Source organism: Rhynchophorus ferrugineus, unplaced genomic scaffold (assembly GCF_030347505.1).
Source record: "Rhynchophorus ferrugineus isolate W39M unplaced genomic scaffold, kcgeb_rfMv2 rfM6, whole genome shotgun sequence".
In the NCBI taxonomy this organism is placed as follows: Eukaryota; Metazoa; Arthropoda; class Insecta; order Coleoptera; family Curculionidae; genus Rhynchophorus; species Rhynchophorus ferrugineus.
The window spans coordinates 10,558,618-10,582,071 of NW_027472585.1; the positions used below are offsets into that span (position 1 = coordinate 10,558,618).

At 32.2% G+C, this 23,454-nt stretch overlaps 1 protein-coding gene across 1 annotated transcript; it reads left to right on the forward strand.

The window, feature by feature from the left end:
* Nucleotides 1-1,076: 1,076 nt before the first annotated feature.
* LOC143199169 (alpha-tocopherol transfer protein-like) lies at nucleotides 1,077-21,060 on the forward strand. The gene is made up of 6 exons (XM_076408988.1): nucleotides 1,077-1,198; nucleotides 6,802-6,990; nucleotides 9,713-9,934; nucleotides 11,087-11,280; nucleotides 11,342-11,558; nucleotides 20,726-21,060. The coding sequence occupies exons 2-6, from the start codon at nucleotides 6,816-6,818 to the stop codon at nucleotides 20,923-20,925; spliced, it is 1,008 nt and encodes a 335-aa protein (XP_076265103.1). The 5' UTR covers nucleotides 1,077-1,198; nucleotides 6,802-6,815; the 3' UTR covers nucleotides 20,926-21,060.
* Nucleotides 21,061-23,454: the final 2,394 nt, after the last annotated feature.

The following is a 23,454-nucleotide window of genomic DNA, read 5'->3' on the forward strand; positions in this document are numbered from 1 at the left end:
ACTTTGCACAGAGCTTTTTCATACCCAAATATTCGTGAGTTATATGATGTGCATGTTCAGTTGATATGTTTAGAGTGTCTGCTATTTCATTCAATTTCAATTTACGGTCATTCAAAATCATTTTGTGGATTTTTTAAATGTTTTCGTCGGTAACAACCTCTTTTGGGCGTCCACTGCATTCACCGTTTTCGGTGCGCATTTCATCACATCTAAACATAGCATATCAATCCATAATGGTTGATTTTCCTGGGGCAGTGTCCGGAAACTCGGAATCAAGCCAAGTTTTTTCTTCAACTGTATTTTTTCCCTTCAAAAAGCAATATTTTATCAACACGCGAAATTCCTTTTTATTAAATTTTTTCACAACAACAAATGTTGCTTCACTCCAAATGCTATAATTCACAAACTAATGATCCGACAGAATGGAAAATTGTTAGGAAGAATGTTAAATTTATACACGCATCTTTTGAGGGTTAGGGCTAACTAAAAAACATATGGATTTAATTCTAGTAGCGCCATCTATGTGTCAGGCCCAGGACTTTTCAATTGACCTGTTAGTAACTAAATCTTTTTACTTTTGATGTTTTCGACACAGTTGGTAGAGTCCAAGAAAACTTATAAAGATAATTTGCAACATGACAATTCTCGAGTAAGTGATTGTAAAGTTAGTCAATGCTACATGAGAATATTTAAATGAGAAGTTCTCTATCTGGTATTTTCATTAGATATAGCACTTATCAGTGGTGCCTGAAGTTGTTTTTCTATATGAAATTCAAATGTTAAAAGAAATATGGGAAAAGTAAGATTTCAATGAACAGTACTTAAGACAACAATGTATATAATTCAAAAAAAACTATAAATTACCTCAAACACCATATTTCGCATTAAATAAACACTTAAAATGTTTTAAGACTTTTTTAATTATTAAGAAAAAACAACACGTAACTATTCTATGGTGACGCCACGAGTTATGAAAGCAAAAGTGCGAGATGGAATTACTGGCGATACAGGTCGGTTAGCATTTAGGGGGGCTGACCGATAGCCGTTTCTTTGGCGATGGAACAAATTTAAAAGTGATTTGATTCCGAGCAAGGGGGTTAGTTAGCTGTCTCTGCGATCCGATATTGGTTGCTGTTTTTCGGCGTCAGTGCTACTAGCAGAAAACTTTAGATTTATATTTATAATTTTTGGATTCCAAGTAAGTTTCTTATTGTTATGATACGTTTAAACGGAGCTGGGGAGAATTTTCATTTTTCAAATTAACTTTTTCATATATATATATATATATATATATATATATATATATATATATATATATATATATATATATATATATATATATACATATATATATATATATATATATATATATATATATATATATATATATATACATATATATATATATATATATATATATATATATATATATATATATATATATATACATACCAGTTAATAACATTAAAATTGTATATTGACACCTTAAGAGATTACATTGACATGAAAATATATTTTATAGTGTTATTAATTAATAATATTTATAATGGTTATTAACATAAGTAATACCTTTATATGACTTTTTATATTTATACTATTTATTTATTGGCATAAATAATATTTGTAATTACTATATAATCACTTATTAATATTAATTAAACAACTTTACACAAAATATTATATTCACTATTGTTATTATTGTAATGGCCAGTTTTATTTAAATAATGTATAGTTCTGTTTTGTTAATGTGGTATGTTAATCCATCATTTTTTAAAAATTAGTTACATGATGCCTTCGTAAAATATAATTGAAAACAGTTTTCTTTAAAATTAGAATTAGAAATTAGAAAAATAGATTGCTTAAATAAAATGATATTTGTTTTACATATTTTTAAAATTTTTCTTTTTTAACTTTGCGATATTGTAATTTAATTAGTGAAGGATGAGAAAAAGTAATTCACATACATAATTAATTTTTGTTTCTGTAAGTAACTATTATCAAAAAGAACAATGTTTCGATATCGTTCAAATTAATGGTATTAATGGTAATTAGAACTGTTGACTCTTAGAAGCAAAAGGAAAAGGATAATTCTCAGTTTTGATTTATTCTTCAGAATCAGATCCAGATCTTCAAAAGGACAGAGTAATGTCTGGGTTATACCAGTAGGACAGAGCAATGTCTGGATCTCACCTGACGTTTTAAATTTTTTGATGAATACATAAAGTGTGTTGCTTCATAAAACATGTACCCTGTTTATAAATGCAACTCGTTCTTCAGCAGCTTTTTGGTGGAAATTCAAGACACTTTAACATTCGCACAATTGAAGCACCGCTGTTTGGTTCTTTCATTTTATAATAATTACGGAAACTTCCATATAACATGTTATATGCCTTAAAATTAATGCACAATTCTGTTTATTCAAAAATATTGTCCTGTTAATATAAAAAGGCCACTGATGTTGAAAGGGGACTTGTTCTACGATCGCATTGCTGTGACACCTTCCTGTTAGTACATTATGTCAGTTGTAATGCGGAATCGACCATTGAACACCGATTAAACATAATTTTCGCGCCGTCATGTAACAAAAACCCAATGACCCAGTAAAAGAACAAATGTAGAACGGTACACTCGCGCTTTAAATGATGTAACATGTTACGTTTATGCGTTACGTCAGTCGCTTTCACTTCGTATCTCTCGTTCGATCTGACGTTCTTTCTTCTCTTTTGGTCTTTGTTTTGTCTCGCCTTAAAGACTATGCCCACACATACGATGACAAATTTTACCCTGCACGTCTCCTTCAAAATCTTTCGACAACATTGTGTAATAAATATTATTTAATTCTTGTTGTTTCTTGGATGGTAATTGAATGAATTATTATGCTGATGATGTTCAGACGGTCGTTTTTAAAACTTTTTAAAATGTTACTCTATATATTATGGGCTGATAACTCTTGGTTTACTCATTTTTTAAAACTTTTCTTTTTTTAAATTAATTTAACTTAAGCTACTAACAAACAAGTACAATTAAGCTATCTTCCACTGAATCACTTTACATTTGCATGTGTTGATCAACCCGTTAAACTTCACCCCATCATACGAAACGTGGTTATTATTGGGAGTTAAGTATTTTAATGCTGATCTCAATTGCATTAAGTCGCAGGTTTTGGTTTTGCATTATTTGTCTTAGTATTTCGTCGGAATTTTTAAGCTGTTGTCTATCGGCTGGATCCATTATTTCCACAACTTGACTGTATAGTTTAAAATCTTGTTCATTATCTCATTTTTCGTGGCTGTTCTGGGGATTTTAGGTGGTTTAGGTTTAGGTGTAGCATTCCGGGCTTGTAGCCCTTGGCTACGTAAGTTATTTATAATGTTTATTGCTTGATGAAGCGGTGAAGTGATTGAAGGAGTGATGAATATTCTGTTTGTTTTCATAAGAATGTCAGTGGATACATTTATTTTAACCGTATTATTTTTCATTATTTTAGTTTGGAACTTTGTATCCACTACCTGATTAAATACTGTATATATAACCTCCTGATTCCTGGCACCTGCAAATATAATCGGTGATGGTTTATGGTTAGGTTTTGATTGTAACTGTGAGGCTATATTGTTTTGTTTTTTATCAGGTGGAACAATGGGTTTCGGTGATTTGGTTTCCGCTATATTCCTTTTCTTCTTGTTATTTTTTACTCTAATCCACCATCTTTTGGAACTTTATGCGACATTGTATCATCCGCTTTTTGATTAGAATTTAGGTTTTAATTTTCTTTTACCTTGCAACCTCCCTCTCCCCCGGATTTAGCTCTGTTAATTTTTCGGATATTCTCTAAAGCCAAAAAAACAAATTTATGGAACTCCTATCCAGTCGACTGAGGATATTGAAACCGAATGGAAGAAGGGTTTGAAGGTTATTTTTGAAATCAATGGAAACAACCGTTTAAGCGAACAGTCTTGAAGGCGATCAAACTATTATCTTTGGAGTATAACATTTTTGCCTGATATCTATTGAGGGTCCAGGATTGTTAATTAAGCTCGGCTACTTCATTTTCAATATTAAAATCGTAACAACTTATACTATTACAATTGATTTTTGTAAGTTTTAATTTTCATTGCATCATAAAAATTATTAGTCATATCTACTTAGCGAATTATCATGAAAATTTGACAGCTATCCAGCAAGGGTAACTATTTCGACACAGTGGATTACTTTATTACCGGCTATTTATATTTCAGATCGAAGCTATAGTCAATTCATAGTTTATTTGTATATGCGTCATCGAAATTTATGACGTCAAAACTTCGCAATGTTGCCGCATCAACTCTGAGTTTTAGTTCAGTTTGGCTTTGACATACAACAAAATTCTAATCTAAATAAAATAATTGAACAAACATTTTGTCAAATATATTTAACGTTATAATACATCTAGAACTATAGTTAATTATACAGCCACAATAGTTTATACGTTAGAGTTATAACCTCTCAATAATCACTATTGCTTTCAAGAAGTTCAAGACTTTGAAGTCTCATTTGTTTATGTGTTCGAACTAATCAAACTGCATTGTGTTCCTTTTTAACTGGAATAAAATGAGAAGGAAAATATTGTCTGATTCTAAGACGAATTTACAAATTGCGACAGGCAACACATTAAACATCTTGATTACGCATATAAAAACAAACTTTGAATAGACTATATTTGATATTTATTGTATTCACTGGATCTTCAGTACACAATATATCAGGATTTGATTATTAGAAGATGAATAAATTAGTGCATATTTATCGAAATATATTTTGTTTTTTTTAGGGAAGGTTTTATATGGCCCCAAACCCCTACATATCTTTTATGGGCTGACAGTTTTCTGTAATCATTTCAAAATTAATTTCTTGTTGTGTTTTAACTTTCTTACCGGAAAAAATTACATGATGCTATACTTGTTATCAGAGTATGGTGTTTGGTGGATACATTTATTGTCATGTTCTTGTTGTGAATTTTGCACGTTTGATGTTTTTTATCGGACTTGTTTTCAGAGTCAGCCCCGTGGCAATGCATATTAAACTTAAAAACAGTCATTATGTTACGAAAGTGATTGAGACATAGGCTTGTGTTTTAGATGAATTTGGAATTCAGTAATTTTTTTCCAAAATGGTTTGTCGCCTTCTCCAGCCTTGGCAGAAGGAACATATGGAAGACGATGGAAGTTCCGATCGCCCCTCAATATCTTTCGATCACGTCCAGCAAATCAATGAATTGGTCCACAATAAGTTTTAAGTTCATCCTCTTTCTTGGAGCACCAAAACATTCAATTTTCTTGATAAAAAGAAAAAACTAAATGACAAAATTTCGTTATAAATATCGATCGATTAAAATAGTCATTAACAACGTCAATAACATAAGATTATTATTATCAATAGCAGATGCTAGCAAAGCAAGTGGCAGATGTCGCCAACATTTCGCATGCTAACTCATTACAGTTAACCAACTTAAAAAAAATGATTGTAATATTTTCTAAGTGCCTCGTTAAAACTATAAATATCGAATAATTTTTATACAGAATATATAATAATTTTATTTTGTTCTTCCTCCAGTTATGTCAGTATGAACATAAAAATTTCACTTTATTTATTATTACCGAGTATAGATCGACTGATGTAATTATATTAGATGTTTATTTGTTTAAGTAGCGGTTATTTTGAGGAAGTAAATCACGAAACATACCAAGTTTTTATAAGGAAATGCTAAATTTAATGTTTTTTTTCAATGTAAACATAGGAAATGTTGAAAATGTTTCTTTAAAGTTATGTATAAGATTGCCAAACCATTAAAAAGTAAATTGAATTTTCTTCGTCAAATTTTAAGATCATAGCCATCAGTAGCTTATTTTTATATTATATATGATTAGTATAATCATAATTTACAAATTAATTTATTATTGTTATTCTGTTGTACTTGCATCAATACACAGCAATATGGTACGGGATAAATACATCAGCATATACTAAAGCTGAATCTAAGAGAAACACTTAAACTGGTATAGTTCGTTTCAATATTGAATTTCCTGCACTTTGTCAAGTATTGCTTCCAACCTGTTGTATTTTAGTAACTTTGTTTCATATTTATGGTGAAATCTTGGATAACTTCGTTCTTGGTTCTTTGTTGATTAGTTGGTTAGGCAGTGATAAGTATTGGTAATTAATCAAAGAACTTTTTTTTGGCGGCGTTGGACTACTAGTCAGCATTATAATTGGCTGATAAAACATCTTAGGTCAAGTTAGGAGTATCTTCCGACTAACCAGTTCTTTGATTTTCAATCTGATATTTTCTGACTTCTGTCTAATATAATATTTCGGATTGAATCTACCATCGTCACTAATTAATAAACAATAAAAATGCGTTTTCGACCACTATCACAAGTGAGACAATTTAGCAAAAAAAAGCATTTTATTAACAATTAAACATTTTTAAACATGTAATTGTTGCTATATGTTGTGCAGAATGACAACCAACTGTGTTTGTTTAACGATCAAACTGTTTTCTATTTGTAATACAATATACGGAAAAGGAGCTACAGAAAGGTTTGCTCAAAACTATAACATCTATAAAAATTACCATAACTTTGGTACTAAGTAATAAAAAGATCGCGTATAAGTTACATAATGTTATCGCAACTTTGTACAGTTTCGTTCATAGAATATTCTATATGTTTATTTGAGATTTCACTTTATTTTTATCTATTGCTTACATTTTTTGTGTATGTAAGATGTGCAACAATTTTTTAACTAATTCCATATTTTTATTAGAGAAAGCGGCGATAATGTCAGACAGAAAGTGGGTGACTGAACCAGATGTTTACGTGTGTCCGTTGTCTGTGGAGACTCAGGAGATCGCTAGACAGGAACTCAGAGAAGATGAGAGGACGCGAAACTCAGCTCTGGAATGTCTGAGAGAGTGGATTCGACAAAATCCTAAAATAAAGAATTGCAGATTAGGTACGTTAAATATTTGTTTTTGTTTTTAATTATAATTCGAACTATAACGGGGGACAAAAGTCCTGCTACCACTTTGATTGCTTATAATTTTGCTCAGGAAACTTTGCCTAAGGAAAAGATAAGTAAGTTTAGTTTTCATAAAAAGTTTATTTGGTCTTTGGATTTATATATTTTTTTCCTTATGATTGAAAAATTATATCGATTAAGTGGTGATCGCGATTCGCTATGCAACTTTCGGCTCTTTTAATGCATTTCTCATGATATCCTGCAATATCTGAGGCTGAATTTCTTCAATTTCGTGACGAATATTGTCTTTAAGATGTTGAATCGTTTGAGGCTTTTAAAGTCTGGTGATATTAAACCTGGAGATCTGGCTGGCTATGCTAAATCGCCACTTCGTGAAATTAGTCTTCGTGGAAAAACGTCATTCAGTAATTGAATTGTTGAACGAGCTGTGTGTGCTGTGGCCCCATCTTGCTGAAACCATATATGCTCGAGTTCTTGCTTCTCCATTTTAGGCACAAAAAAATTTCGAATCATGTCTTGGTAACGTTCGGCAGTAATAGTAACAGCAACACCTTGGTCATTTTTAAAAAATATGGACCAATGATGAATACCACTTCATACAGTTGTTTTTAGTGGATGCAATGATGATTTCATGAATTCATTGAGGATTCTGTGTTCCCCAAAACCGACTGTTCTGTTTATTGACGTGGCCACTGAGAAGAAAATGGGCTTCATGGCTGATTATCAATTTAGACGAAAAACCTTCAATTTCACCAGATAGCCTTAGGATTGCATTACTGTACACAACTCCTTGATCAGGATCCCTCGGTACCAATTTTTGGACTAATTGAATTTTGTACGGAAACGTTTTCAAATCAGTTTTCAAAATTCGCTTTAAACTGCGTGCAGAAATGTGTAACTGGGAATCACATCTCTGAATTGATGTTTCTAGGGATTCTGCAATACTATAACGTACCAGAGCCACATTTTCAGCGTTAGGAGACGTCAGTTGTCTTCCAGAACGAGGCCTGTCTGCTGTCGTACCGTACTGTCGAAAATTCGCACGTAAACGATAAATTGTGGTTTTGTGAGGCACTGGACGATTAGGATATTTTTGACGCAATTTCCACTTAGTGGCAATAATGGAACGATTATTTTTAATAAATACGGTCACTATTTCTGCTCGTTCTTGTGGCTTATATTTATCTATAACAAAATTTGGACGTCTACACAACATAATGGTTGAAGCGAAACTGAGCTAATCGCCATATAACCAAGATGGCGCGCAATCAAAATGGTAGCGCGACTTTTGCCCCGCCTGTTATTTGTGTATTCTATTTTATTTGTAAATTATTCGAAAATGGGAGAAGCTTGTAACATTGAATGAAGTATAAGGTAACAAAAAGTGTGGAATTAATATTAAGATACAAGTTTATCAAGCGTGAAATATACCTACAACTTATTTTACAATTATTTTACAACAAAACTACATAAAAATGATGTAAAGAATAAAAATTCTGAAGAGTGATCGGAAGAAGTTAACAGTTCTCTGAAATAATTATGTTTTTATGTATTTTCTTATCGCACGACAAAATATAGCGAACTAGCATCTGAGAAAGAGCTCAATCTTTAATTAATCTTAATTAATGAATTCGGCGTATATTTACCATCAGATATTGATGGCTAAACCTCTAAGAAAACTGTACTAAATAGAGACTCCGTAAATTCGAGGCCCGAGATCCATTTATTGACATAATTAACTCAAATCATCGGAGAATCAAGCAGTACAAGAGGAAGCGTACGTTTTGGATGTCCAATTATCAGTTGGAATTAATAATGCAGTAATTTGCATTGGCAATCTTGTAGTCTTGGAAGCTAAGCTCTCTCCGGGGATATTTAAAATTTCTTAGAAAACATCGGCATCTTAAAGGGCCTGTTCTTTTAAATTTGTCATTAATATATATTTTTTTATCGTCGAACAAGAATGTTAATTTATGTAACGATGCGAAACAGAGGGATGTTTTTGTAGACAATAAAAAAACAATTAAAATTACTGTTCAATTAACCTTATTTAAGCATGAATGAGGCTGAAACAGACAATTTTGTTCTTTTATTAAAAGTACAAAGTTTTTAAAATGCTATCGACATTATTATACTTACATTTACATTTAATTATATTATGTATCTGTTACATAATACTATTTTTTCAATTAAAATGTATCACATTAACTTTTCAGTGCCTAAAGGAATGACCGATTGGTATATTTAGGACTCAATGTTTTAGACAGCATTAGTAGTGACTAGTTTTTAACTTCTCAATATTTCGATTCTCTTTATTTTCTTCCTTATTTTCTTTTTAGAGAATTCCTCGTTTTCTTTATTAATTCCACTTCATCTACTACCATTCTTTTTGCTTGCTTCCTTGCTTTCTATTCCTTGTTTGTGTCATTTTTATTATTTCATTGCCTTCTTTGTTGATTAAAAACTTTGTATAACTTTTTTTTCATGATTTCTGTCAATGTTGGTAATGTTGACTATTCCTTCCTTCATAGATTTCTTTAGCGACCTAGTATTCATACCACTTTAAGAAAATAATGTTATTAACGTTGCAATATGTAGCTGTTTTACACCTGTTTTTACATTTATACTATTATATTTATATTTATAGTTCTAGTCATGTCATATTTACGATTATTAACAAAATAATATTTTCTAGATTCTCGCTTCTTATTGCGTTTCTTGCGTTTCAAAAAATTCAGCGTCGTCCAGGCCCAAGAAGCCATCGAACGCTACATCCTTCTTCGACAAACTTTCGGCGTTGCCTTCAATTGTTTGGATATAACTATTCCGATGATGCAAGAACTTACCGATCTAGGATACATTTTCGCTTGTCCTAAAAGGGACAGCAAAGGAAGGAGAGTCATTGTTACGAGACCTGGTAAGTATGTTTATTATTTATATATTTGTTCAAGTTTAATATCTTTTAATATAAAAATGCATGTGCATTTAGTGATAAATTTATCTAATTTTTTTTTCACTTCGAATTTTGAGTCGAGCTACAAGTTTCAGTTATTTACTTAATTTGAAGACATCTACAGTTAAGCAAAAGTAATTGCTGGAAGTGGTTTCCAAGGTTTAACGTTTTAAAGGTTTAATATATTGGCTCTGAAGGCAACAAACGTAGTTTAAGGCCGAATATGTAGAAAGATGCTGAAAATATATATATATATATATATATATATATATATATATATATATATATATATATATAAAGACAATAAACTTAACTTCTACACCACCATGTGATACCATATATATTTATTTATATATATATATATTTATATATATATATATATATACATGGTGGTGTAGAAGTTAAGTTTATTGTCTATACTCTCCTGCTTCATGTATAAGTTTATTCCTTTTAATTTGTCTCTGCTCTGCCTTCGGCTGGTGTTTTTCCTCATTTAAAAAACATAAAAACGTGTAAGCACTACAACTGCTTGATAACGGTGGACCAACCCGGAGATTGAAGCAACAAAAACTTTTTGAATCAGTATAATTAAGTCTGTTTGCTGTTTTCCATCATCCATCAAACCCCCAATAAATGGATCTGGAAAAATTTATTAGATAGTGAACGACTAGTTGTAATATGTATGTCAGGTGCTTTTTATATAAAAAATTGCCCCATTTATTTATTTTCTGACTTCTATTAGATATGATTTTGGTACTTTTCGGATCTTCCTAGTTTCTCTCGATTTCTGTTTCTTTTTAAATTATTATTTTTCTTCAATATTTTGATATTCTTTATTTTGTCATTGTTAAATTGATCATCCAAAAGTATCCGTTGCTAAGTTGTCAAGTCAATTTGTCATATATCTTAGACTTCATTTCCATTGTCGTCTAGGACGATCAGATCAGATCCAGTAAGTTATTGAGAAGAGTCATTGGTTCACTATGATATTTGACTGGTTAAGGGCTTTTAAGGACTTCTTTTTCTTCTCCTCTCCTAAATATTCTTTTCTCTTTGTGTCGTTTCTTCATAACTACTTTGTTAATTAACAAAATTAATTAAAATAATTATTTTTAGGCGTTTTTGATTTGGATAGATTTACTAATGGTGATATGTGCCGAATTCATGGCATCGCCTATGAAACTTTGATGGAGGACGAGGAAAACCAGGTCAGGGGATTCGTTCATTTCGCTGACGGTAGTGGAGTTGGTTTCGCTTACCTTACGCTGTTCACGATCCGAGAAGCTGTGCGCATAGTAAAGAATGGCGAGGTAAGGTTTATAATTTATGCTCGTACAAATAGGAGATGTCTAACTTGTTTCTTTCTTCAAGAAAACTCTACCCATGAGACACAAGGAAGTACACGGCGTCCACGTGCACCCCTCCATGAAGTTCGTCCTCGACTGGGGCATGACGCTGGTCTCCGAGAAAATAAAGAGTCGCGTCCGTCTGTACAACAGCATGGACGAGGTCCTCGAGGTCGGCCAGATCGAACGGGACGTCTTACCGAAGGAATATGGCGGCACGATGCCCATGGCCGAAATGATCGGTAAGGATGTGAACGGAGTTCGTTGAGAATCAACATTAATATGGGTAGCAGAATGCGAATTAGGCGAATCATAAAAAGCTTAGGGACGCTTTCAGGCCAAATTGAGATTGTGTTTATTGGAAATGGGGGATTTTCAGGGGAGGACAGGGGGGAGCGACGGGGTGGCAATAATACTGGGAGGGATTATTTTCGGACCGAAATGGGGGAGAGGCGATTATGAAGAATCTGGAGGTTTTTCGATTTTTGTTTAATTTAAATTTCTGGCCTTTAATACCTTGAGATATGGATGCATATTCGATTAAATTTCGCCAGATAATAATGGTATTTAAGTGAATAATGTAGCGGTGGTGTTACGTCGGGGAGAAAGTATTTTCGGTTTTTCTTAATAGATTATTTTTAAGTCGATCTGTCTCAAAGCAATAAGTCCTTTTGTCCATCTTCTAATTTCTTTATTTATTGTATTTATTTTTTAATAAGAGCTTCAATCTTGGACTGGGGATCATCCATCTCTTGAGCCTCACGTGTTATTGTCTTTTTATTCTACTCGGCATCATTGTCAGCTCATTCCACCGATAGTTTATGCTATGCTGGCTTATTTCCTAATTTACTGTTCGCATATTGAGCATATATATATATATATATATATATATATATATATATATATACTTGTTGCCTATGCTTTGAAGAGTACTAAGCATCTTGTTTAAAGCCTTGGTCAAGTCTTTTCCAATATTTTAATATTGCAGTTGCTTGCTGTGTCCCATAGATGACTAATGCATGTCCAGATTGGCTTGGTGATGGATTTCTATACCGTCATTTTGCTTTCATTGCTTAAATGGGTGTGACCACCTGTTAAACAATTTCTCTATTTTTATTTAGATGGTATTGGAGTTGGAAATATTTTTCATACCTCTGTTAACATTTATTCAACGAAGCCGTACTATAGTATGTTTATTGTGAAATTAACAGCTTATAGAATATATATTGGCCTTTTTATATTTATTTTGATTTTTTTTTTACTTGGGTAAAGCACAGTAGAGCCAGCATAGGGCAACGGAAATCGTGTTGGTGTTGATGGTGGTGAATGCTGAAGTGTCCACGCCAGTGTCAAAATTAGTTTACTCGATGTTAAAGATGAATATTCCAGTTGGGGCCCAATTTTTGAATAATTCGATTGAGTTCATAAAAATATCGATCAAAAACATTTTCAAATCATTTATTCAGGACTGGATATCAAAATAACTTGATACTTACGTGTATTAACATTATTGGATCGAGTTCCAATTTATGCAGTGAAACCAAATTGGGCTGTTGTGGAAGCTAACGAAAAGTAGCTCACATACGAAAATAATGTATATTACTATTTACACTCATTACTATTTTTGGAAGGAATTTGCATGAGAACTAAAAACACTAGTTGAATCAAACTTGTTTATTTTAACTTATAATTTATACATGTGGTCGACGGGACAATTGCAGGATATTAGGTTAGGTAGAGGAAGTACAGTAGCGCTGTGGAAGTGGTACTTTTACAAGGGGGTGGAGAAAAGAAAAGAGAGCCAGACGTCGTCGTGATGGTCTTTTATAGCCCAGAACTGCATCACTCATCCTAGTGGAACTGCCGTGAAACGCACCTCTATGTGGTGCCGGATCCGGAGTGCACCAGCAATCACGCAAACAAAGGCCCAGGGACTCCTGATGAGATGGGAATCCCAACCTCAGCGAGGAGTTTTACGGAATCAGCTGCCATCGAAGTTGTAGCAGGACGTCGTTCCTCTTGAGGCGTTCTGATTTGTTTGAGGGTACCTATAAGTGTGGTGCCATACGTGTCTCGTTTCGTGATGCAAGAGTGTTCATGTGTTGATGTTGTGCATGATGGGCTTCTGTGGTTTTCGTCCATCAAGCTAGTCTCGTGGGATGTCGTCGACCATGTGATGTTGATGGGATTTACCTGTTAGGCATTTTGATCACGTCGGGGTCACCAATTATATGTTAATATAATGATGTTAATATTAATTTCATTGATTTGGTATATTTATATACTCGGTCTTTACTTTAATAACCTCGAACACAAAAGGCTATGTGCTAGAGCAGAGCAGATAATAATTTACGTGACAAAAAAATGAATTAACCTAGATCAAAGGTTATTACAAAAGAAAGATAATAATAAATAAAAAATATAATGCAACGAATTTTTTCTTGAATTTTTTAGAAAATTTCAGTTTTTCAAATAACTACTATACATTTTATCCCTTAGAGTAAAAATCTCTTATCTTAAATTCGCTCTAACGCCGGAGGTTTCTCACATAGATAACAAACGGATTCGGGCCATCTCTGCACTACGGCCCAAGCAAAATACAGCTCATGTTTTTATTCTGGTTCACTAGGCGGCAAACGAAAAAAGGTCCCGGAAATATCAGAAATTGCTTTTCGGCAAATTGAACGACACGGTTAAAATAAAGACAACTTCCGATCACGATTCAATTAATAATTCATATTGTGATCTGTTCTTTAATCCTTAATATTATTTCCCTACCTATGAAGATCTTAAAAAAATGTAGATGTTTGTATAAATTTTGTAATGAAATAAGTATATAATTTATATTTCGTTAAACAAATATACCTAACCATGAAGGTCTCTCAAAAAAGTATATACTTGTACAAGTTACAAAACTTGTACTATGAAATAAATGTTTAATTTATAATCTTGTCTCGTTAAATAAATGCTACAAAGTTCTACATATAACATATTATGAATTAAAACCAATTTGAATCATCAAACATTTTTTTTTAATTAATTACATCTAACATTATATATTACAATTTTAATTCAAAATTACTTACTTACAATTACAAATTAATTTATTACTACTGTTGTGTTGCTCTTGCATTAATACATAAGCAACGAGTACGGGATTAATACAGTACAATAATCAGTATGTATTTCCCAAATTAAAATAAAATTAAAGTACTTAAGCTAAAGTTAAGAATATACTTATATACTAAACAAGTTCGTGTGGTTTGGTTCACTTCAATATTCTGATTTCCTGCGTGTTGTCCAGTAGCTGTATTGCTTCCACGTTGTTGTGATTGAGCAACTTCATTTCATATTTTAAGATGAAATCTTGGATCACTTCGTATATCCAATTGATAGCTTTTCGGTTTGGGTGTGTTGGATTACTAGTTGGTTTGATGTTTTAGTGCAACCCTATATTTGCACCCCAGAGGTCCAAATTAACTTTATGATTGATCGATTGAAAGTATCTTCCGTCTGAACACGCGATATAATTAAGTTTTTATCATTTCACCGCAACGCAAAATTAACATGGACAGATTGGGAGCTATTAAGTTGTATTTTCCAGTCTTTAGTCCATTTGTTGATTTTGTTGACTGCTACTTGTACTTTTTCTACAGCCTAAGACAGATATATATCTTTGGCCATGATAACTGTGTCGTGGCAAATGATCCAAGTACTATTTGTGCATACAGGAGTAGTCCCAAGACACTACCATATGGCCAAATAGGCTCTAGCCAAAATAGGTTTAAGTGTTGAGAATGCCCCTTTATGCGAGACTCTAAATTTTCTTTCGAAAATATATGATTTCAGCAATCGACTAATTTCTCGGGATCAGTTTGCTCAATTTGTAGATTAATCCCAAATGCCATACCCGGTCAAAAGCTTGTGAGACGTCCAGAACTATTGTAGTGCAGTATTTATTTTCTTCTAATGCCTTTTCAACAACTGCTATTACTCGGTGCGTTTTAAACCTTTCTATTTGGCGTCAATGTAATCTTTATAATAGCTTGTAAAGCATCTCAGCTACGATTTTCAAATGAAAGTTCGAATATTTTTTGAAATATCCGGGGTTTTTTGTAATGAAAACTAGCAATCCAATCTACTGAAGCACCTGTCGTCATAAATATCACAAAATTTTCCTAGAGCCTGCGATGTATTTTCCCAGAAACACAAAAATATGACAAAAATGAACTTCTGAAATATCTATTTAACTTTTAACTAACTAAACAAATGGTGCTATATTTATCAATGAATGCTCCATCGATAATCTTTAATTTGGATAATTATTGCAATAAATTCATATATTTATATTGTATTATTATATTAAATACGCAGTACAACGTATAACAACTTTAAAAAACTCGGTTTCCAGAAGAAAAATAACATATCTGCTCATACATCTAAACAAAACCATTTGTAAAACCCCTGCCAAATGCTTTTGTTTCGAAAACCCACTGTATTCGCAATATTTAGCTTCCCCAGACTTCTGGCTTTTTGATGGAAAACGATTTTCATCATACAAAAAGCTCATAGCTGACGTAGAAAAGTATTTTGCAGTATTTTAGTTAAAGCACTACAATAATATGATCCACAATTTGGATAATCATTGGAATAAATTCATACATTCATATTAATATGAAAAATATACCGAAAAAGTCGGTGCTCACAAATAAAAATTAATTTTTCTCGGAAAGTTCTGTTTAACCTCCGCAAAATCATTGAACAGTTTAATGTTTTTGATTAACAGAGACATAAACTAATGGTTTTTCTTGATTGTCTTCAACTGGCTTCTCAAACACCTCAAGATAAAAAATCGAATTGCACATAAGAGAGTCGAAAGATTTATATATATCCTTTTTAGCCTGGCGATGTCTCTTCAAATAAAGGTTGGTTCATGAACTGAAAGAATTACTTTTTATCATATTTTAATTCATGCTCGTAATATTTGGAGGGATGGAGATCATCTAAATTAAATCCATTTTTCTTATTCGAATATAGGTCTTTTCATTTACAACACTGCTCACAAATGATGATCATCTTCAAACAGCCTTCTATTATTCTATGATTTTTATAATCTCTGTTTCTTGGTATTCACTTTTATCATAGTTTTTCGAAGTTTTCGAATAGTAGTTTTCCATCATGTGGCCATTATAAACTTTTAAAATTCCGTATATGATTTTATGAATAAGACAGACAAATAGACTCAAACATAACAAATTTCGTAATCCTTGATTGAAGCCTTTAATTAAAAAAAACAAAAGATACAAATCCTGCTGTCGGATGATGTATTTCAATCAAAAGTAAATGCGGGTGTATATAAAGTAATGTGATTTAATATGGTAGATTAACAGGGAGAATTCGAAATGAACACAATAAAAAAAGATTGAAGTCCCTTTAAGGGGAATGAAGATGGTATTTATTGGAATCGGAGATACATAAAAGGGAGAAAAGACAATGGGGTGTTACTTCGAATCCGATACGAGGGGTCGTTGGGAAGAAGATCTTTTGTTTTGGTTTTAATGTAAATATTGAGCGTAATTATAATTATCTGAAAGTGATTAAAATTTCCATTGTGGTATTCGAGTGGTACAAAAGTAATTCACGCTTTCAAGTATTTTAATAAATTTTAATCAATAATAAGCATTGGGATTAATACTTTTTGCTAATCTTTAAAGAAAAATCATTAATATTTTACACCACTTTCTTATCGTAGTGATTTAATTTTACTGTTCGCTGTAAACGTAAACCTGACCTCAACTTGGAGTCATCCACCCGTCCTGGACCGTCTTATCTCTAGTTACTCCACTCGTACCTCCCGCATAATTGCAGATCTTCTGTCTAGGGCTGGAATTGGTTGTTGCATCCTCTCTTTGTCCACCACCCCAATTTTTCCTCTTGGACCTTCGCTACCCTCTTCATAAACATATCATTATGTCAATTTTATAAAAACATTAAATGTATACTGGCAGCATATGGAACGTTTAGAGAAAGCGCTTTTTTCAGCGCTTGCTTTGAATTGATAATGATGAATATCTGAACTAATATCCACCATTGTTGCCAGTCTTGTTTCATTAAGACCTTTAAGCATTTGCCTATAGTTGATAATTTAACTCTGAATGATTTAGATAGTTATTGAGGTGTTTGAAACTTGATCACTCCTCATCCAGCAATTTTTCTAATTGCTTATAGCTAGCGTTGGGAACTATCGAGTGAAAATGACTATCGACTGTTTAGTAAGTGACTAACTGATTTGACAACTTTTTATTATCGACTGTTTCAGTTGCTACCTTCGGTCCAACTGATTTAACTACTATTTACTATCAAATGTTTCAGTCGAGTACTTTCAGTCGCTATTTTCGGTCAGACTATTTTCATTCGTCTGGTTTTTAACATTCTGGCTTTGCCGTACTAGCCACGACGATGATAATAATGTGGCGAATTTATGCTTACATGTTACAGACATATATATTACATATAAATGTAATATATATATATAGTTCTATGTTTTTTTCTATGTTTGTAGTATGATTGTAAATAACAATATATTGGTTGCATTTTGGAACTTTAGTTTTCAATATTATTTAAGAATGTAATATGATAAAAAGAAGAATATTTTGATAGACAAAGTGTAAAATAATGTTCACTGCATTTATGTTATCTTGGCAACTACAACGTCTTTTTTTATTCACTTTTTTGATTTTCTAAATCTCTCGATATTTGTTGAAACCTTTTGAATATTAAAACTCCTTTCGTTGAAGTTTCAACGAACAATATATTTAAAATATTCTTTACTAGAGATTAATAGAATTAATGTTGAATTTAAAAAGGGTGCGATATTTAAATAGTTGATAAATATTACTCCATTCCTCTTTACAATCAAGTATAAGTATAACATATTGTTAAGTATAACACAGAATAAGTAGTATTCCGTAGTTTATATATCAAATCTTCTGCATTTAAAATGAAACTGTTCTTTTGAACGTAAGAGATCCTTTTGAACCAGCAATTACCTCTTTCTTTTTCCTTTCTAAAGAAAGTTCCGAAGAAGAATCAGTCTCACCTATGACACGGTTGGAAAAAAAAAACAAAAACTCATAAGCACACCTTGGAATAAAATAAAAATAAACCAATTACTTTTCTTATATTATACCATTATTACTTTCCAAATGTTAAAATATTCTGCCTCTTGCCATTAAAATATTTAAAATGAATGGTGAGGAGAACATAGAGGATCAAACAATTATTTCGTATTGAAGCGTACATTTGACTAAAATAGTAATTACTATTTTCAGTCGCTAGTTGGTTTTGAGTTTTAGGGCTATCGACTGTTTTCAGTCCATAGTTCCCAACGCTACATATAACCGAATTTTGTTCGAATTTGCTTAAAACGAGTAATCAAATTTAGACATTACTAATATTTCTAGTGATTTTTTAACCATGAACCAATAGATGTTTAGTAAAAGTGACTTTGTAAGCAACGGAATGTTGTTCGTGAATATTGGAAGTAATGTCGTATTATCTACACCATCTTTTGTTAAAACGTTACTAACGAATTGCAACTAAACATCTAATGTAATTCCCCAAAAACTAATGATAGAAATGTATTTTACAATTTAAAAAATGCGGAGTACTATTCCACGCGCTTAATATAGTTTTAGAAACTTCTTTTCACCTTCTATTTTTAACCACCGACGATTTTTGATGTAGACACGTTTTTCTCTGTTAATTCAGTCTGTTGAAACCCTCGTAATAGATCTAGTATTAATACAGGGGCATTAATTTTGACTCGGGCACTCTTTCATGTTTTTCATGATTTATGCTCATTAAAGCTTGTTCAGTTGTGATCACCTTCCTGTATCCTTCGTTCAGTTATACTCGAGATATTCAAGGTTTTAGTTCTCTGTCCTCAAGTATCTATTTTAGTGTCGGACACACTATTCTCGTTTTATGGATTTGGAAAGCTGTGTTTTATTATTCTATATTTAAAGGATTTTGGGCACATTACTTAAATTTATAATACGTTGTAAAGTTAAGTCAGTACAACTTCAGATTTGAGTATGTGTAAATAAAATTTTATTTTTAACATTAAGACATAAGAGTGAACAGCATTTAGGTGTCAGATTTGAGTTTATTGCCAATTTGGTGTTTTTAGTTCTTTTCATGCTTATGAAAACGACGAAAACCTAAAGATACTTTCTGCACTGTTAAATCTAATAATAGTATATAATGTCTGGGTGACAAATATACACGAACATATACATACCAGTATGGTATCATGCATTGTTAATAACAATAACTGATACTTTCCTCAAGTTCGTTAACAAATGACTTTTAAACCGTAGCAATTACATGTTATGTTTTGGACTTTTGCACTTGGCGGAAAACACTAATTCCACCCCAGTTGTTGTTGAGAGTTTGGAATTAACTTACTGAATTGTGTAGCTGGTTTTCTCTTATCTTAACGCCGATTTTGTCCTCGGATCCAACTACTGACCCTACAAGTAACTGGCGAGAACTCTACTGTTTGATTATCTGCTTCGAATGGAAATGATCTATTCTGCGAGATGGTTTCTGATGAAAATCGCCCATTTTCTTCATTGGTTGCTGACTGATTTTTGATACTTGACTGAGTCTTGTTTTTGATACTTGACTGTTTATATTCTTGATTCATTTTTGTTGGCACAAATATGATAAAAACAGTTAAATGGCTTAATAAATTAGACTACTAGACTTATCTAAACTAGACAATTATATTTGACAATTGTTTAAGCTATTAATAGTTAAACATAATAACTAGTTAAACATATATTAATTAATATTAATAGTAATTAGTTAAACATCGTTTACATGTATTCTAATAGTTAACGTATAATAGATTAAGGCAACTTATTATAAAGAAATATGGATAACAGAATAAATAATAAAGCGCCTAACACGTGTCCAACATCTTCGGGACTATTATGAATTTACAAACTGCAATAGGAAATGCAATTCACATTGTTATTTTGATAAATTATAAAATTACAGTTTCTATAAATCCTCTACATCCATCAACATCTATTCATAGTACCAGCAAGTAGATATAACTATTATGAAATTCTCGCTTATTAGGATCCATTTGAGATTAATTCATGAATAATGAATGATTTTTTTATTAAGTTTGTAATATAATATCATTTAAAAGCAACATAAAAAGCTGGGGGAAACTTCAGATCCAACTCCGGAAACTTTTACTTTCGACTTTTTAAATCGCAAAACCTCGCGGCCCCTCCTTGACGTTCTCGCCACGTCCTCCACGGTCTCGGACCGAGAATTTCACCATCAATGGGTCGCAATTAATGCCGTTTAACTTCCGCGTTTAATTTTCCAGAACTGTGGAAAGAAGAACTGAAGAAATCGCACCCCACGCTCATGTCCCACGATGAGATGGCCGTAAATGAGGAATTGTTCAGCAGGCGGGAGAAAGAGGGAGCCGTGTCCGCGCTGAAGAGGAACGGCGTGTCCTGCGGCTCGGAGAAGGACGCCCTGTGCGGTGTCACCGGCAACTTCAGGAAACTGGAGGTCGACTGAAAAGCGTCGTCAAGACGAAAATCTGCTGTTATTCGGGGGGAGAAACATCAATTTTGTTGTGGCTTCCTCTATTTTTCTCACTCTATTTTCCTTTTCTGATGCACATATTCGTCTGATTATATTAGGGCTTGCTGTTGTATCAGTATAATTAAAAAAAAGGAAATGGTAACTAAACAATTTATTTTGTAATACTATTTAGTAACAGAATAATTGGTAAAACCAACCTCTAAGCCCAATGTGGTGAGTTTTGTAAAAGAGTATGTAAAATACATGTTAGTTATTAATATCTGTAAGACTTATAGATTATAATTTGGTGTAGATAAATAAAATATATATTTACTTTTTTAAATGGTCTTTAATTCTTAACCCTTGGTAAATATATGACTTAATTTTTACCAAATTTTCAGCAAATTTACTTAATAAAAATATTTAATGACGAATTCAGATAATATAGCAGACGACGCAGCTAAAGAAATTTGGCAATCTAATATTCGCACTATTAAAAAGAACAGTTCTTGTAGTGTACTATGACTGGTGATCAAAAATGGCTTTTCTAAACTACTAAACTATTTCACGTATAAAAATTGAGCGTTAGCCCAAGAGATCTTTTCATATCGATACCGAATCAGAATATTTATGGCCTTAAAATCTGGAATTGCATATGATAGGATCAGCCATGTGTGTATGACGAGCAAAACTCTTTGTACAGATATCTCCCCAGTTCAATTGAACAACTTGTACAATGAATTTTTCCAAAAAAAGATCAGCAATAGTGATTAACAGACACAAAGCCATCCTCTTGAATGATAATGCCCGACTACAGAAGAGCTGTCAAGGATTTCTTCTAATTTCTGCTTGTTTAGATGAAGGTAGCATGGTTCGGCTGACACATGATTTCGAAATTCCGATGAAATGCGAAAATACATGGATGAACGGATTGCTGCCATACCAACACTGTTCTTCCATGTTAACGCAATGTTATCAGAAATATGACAAAAAGTTGGAGGAATGATGGTATATGATCTATATTTTACCACTGATAAAGCTGTAGCGTAGTTAATCTCTAGTCAATGCATCAGATGATTATTATTACAAGACGAAAACTTGTTATTCGAGGGAAGAAACATTAATTTTCTGGTGGCTTAAGATTATATTAGGGTTGTCTGTTCTATCAATAATATTTTAAAAAAAGTAAATGGTAATTAAACAATTTATTTTGTAATACTATTGAGTAACAGTACCATTAGTAAAACCAACTCTTTAAGCCCAATGTGCGTTTTGCAAAAGGGTATGAAAAATACATGTTAGTTATTAATATCTGTAACCCTTGATAGATGTATGACTTAATTTTTAGCGATTTTTCAGCAAATTTGTTTAATAAAGAAATATATAACGACGAATCCATGATTGTAAACGTTGATTGTTTTTGATAGCATTGTGTAATCTTTCAGGTAACATAGAATAGGCGCAGCGAAAAAAAAAGCCCATCTGGAGCATATCAGCTAGATATTTTTTTCCTTAATATTACGTAATTGTCTGAATTTTTGATAAACATTCGTACGTATTAAGTAATAACTGTTAAACAAAGTTAATTGTTAAAATAGGTTTTAATATTTTTCAACATAAAATAACAATTCCTCAATTAGTATTAATTCAGTTATTCAGTGTATAAAGGCTCCAATCATGATATGCTGTCATATTACATTTTTGACCGTAATTACTGTTATATATATATATATATATATATATATATATATATATATATATATATATATTAATTGAACGGAATCCAAGCTTAAACTCTCAAAGAGCTTTCAGACAGTTTCATAGTGTATATGAGTCAACATACGATGGAAAAGACCGAAAAGGAAGAAAATGGCTACCACAAGAATTGACTGAAGATGTCCGTTCAAACCATTCTAATATTGCGGCTAGTTTATCTCAAAAAAGAAGAGTTTTGTGTCATGTGTTACTAGAGATGAAAAGTGGCTTTATTAGAACCGTTTCAGGTGTAAAAAATAATGGTTTAGCCCAAGAGAATCATTCATATCGACACCGAATTAGAATATTCATGGTCATAAAATCTTGCAAATGCATATGATAGGATCAGCCATGCGTAGTTGAGTTCCCACGTTCCAAAAATTGGCAATTGTGATTAACAGATACAAGGACATCCTCCTGAATGATAATGTTTTACTACAGAAGAGTTGTCAAGGATTTCTTGTAATTTCTACTTATCAAATTTCAATTCAAATGAAATATATTTGGCTTATAAATTAGTTTTAACGATTTTTTTAAATTTGAAGCTTTACTGTGAAACATCGGTACAATTTATTTTATTCAAAGTACTGTACGTTGATAGATAGGCAATTTACAGATTCCATCTCGAAAGAACGATGTAACTTTTGAGGCTAGACACGAATCGATCCATTTCTTAGTATTCTCATAAGACGTGAGCCGCTCCTCACACAGGTCTCTAGTCATATGTCGGAACAAGTAGTAATCAGAAGGAACAAGGTCTGGAGAATA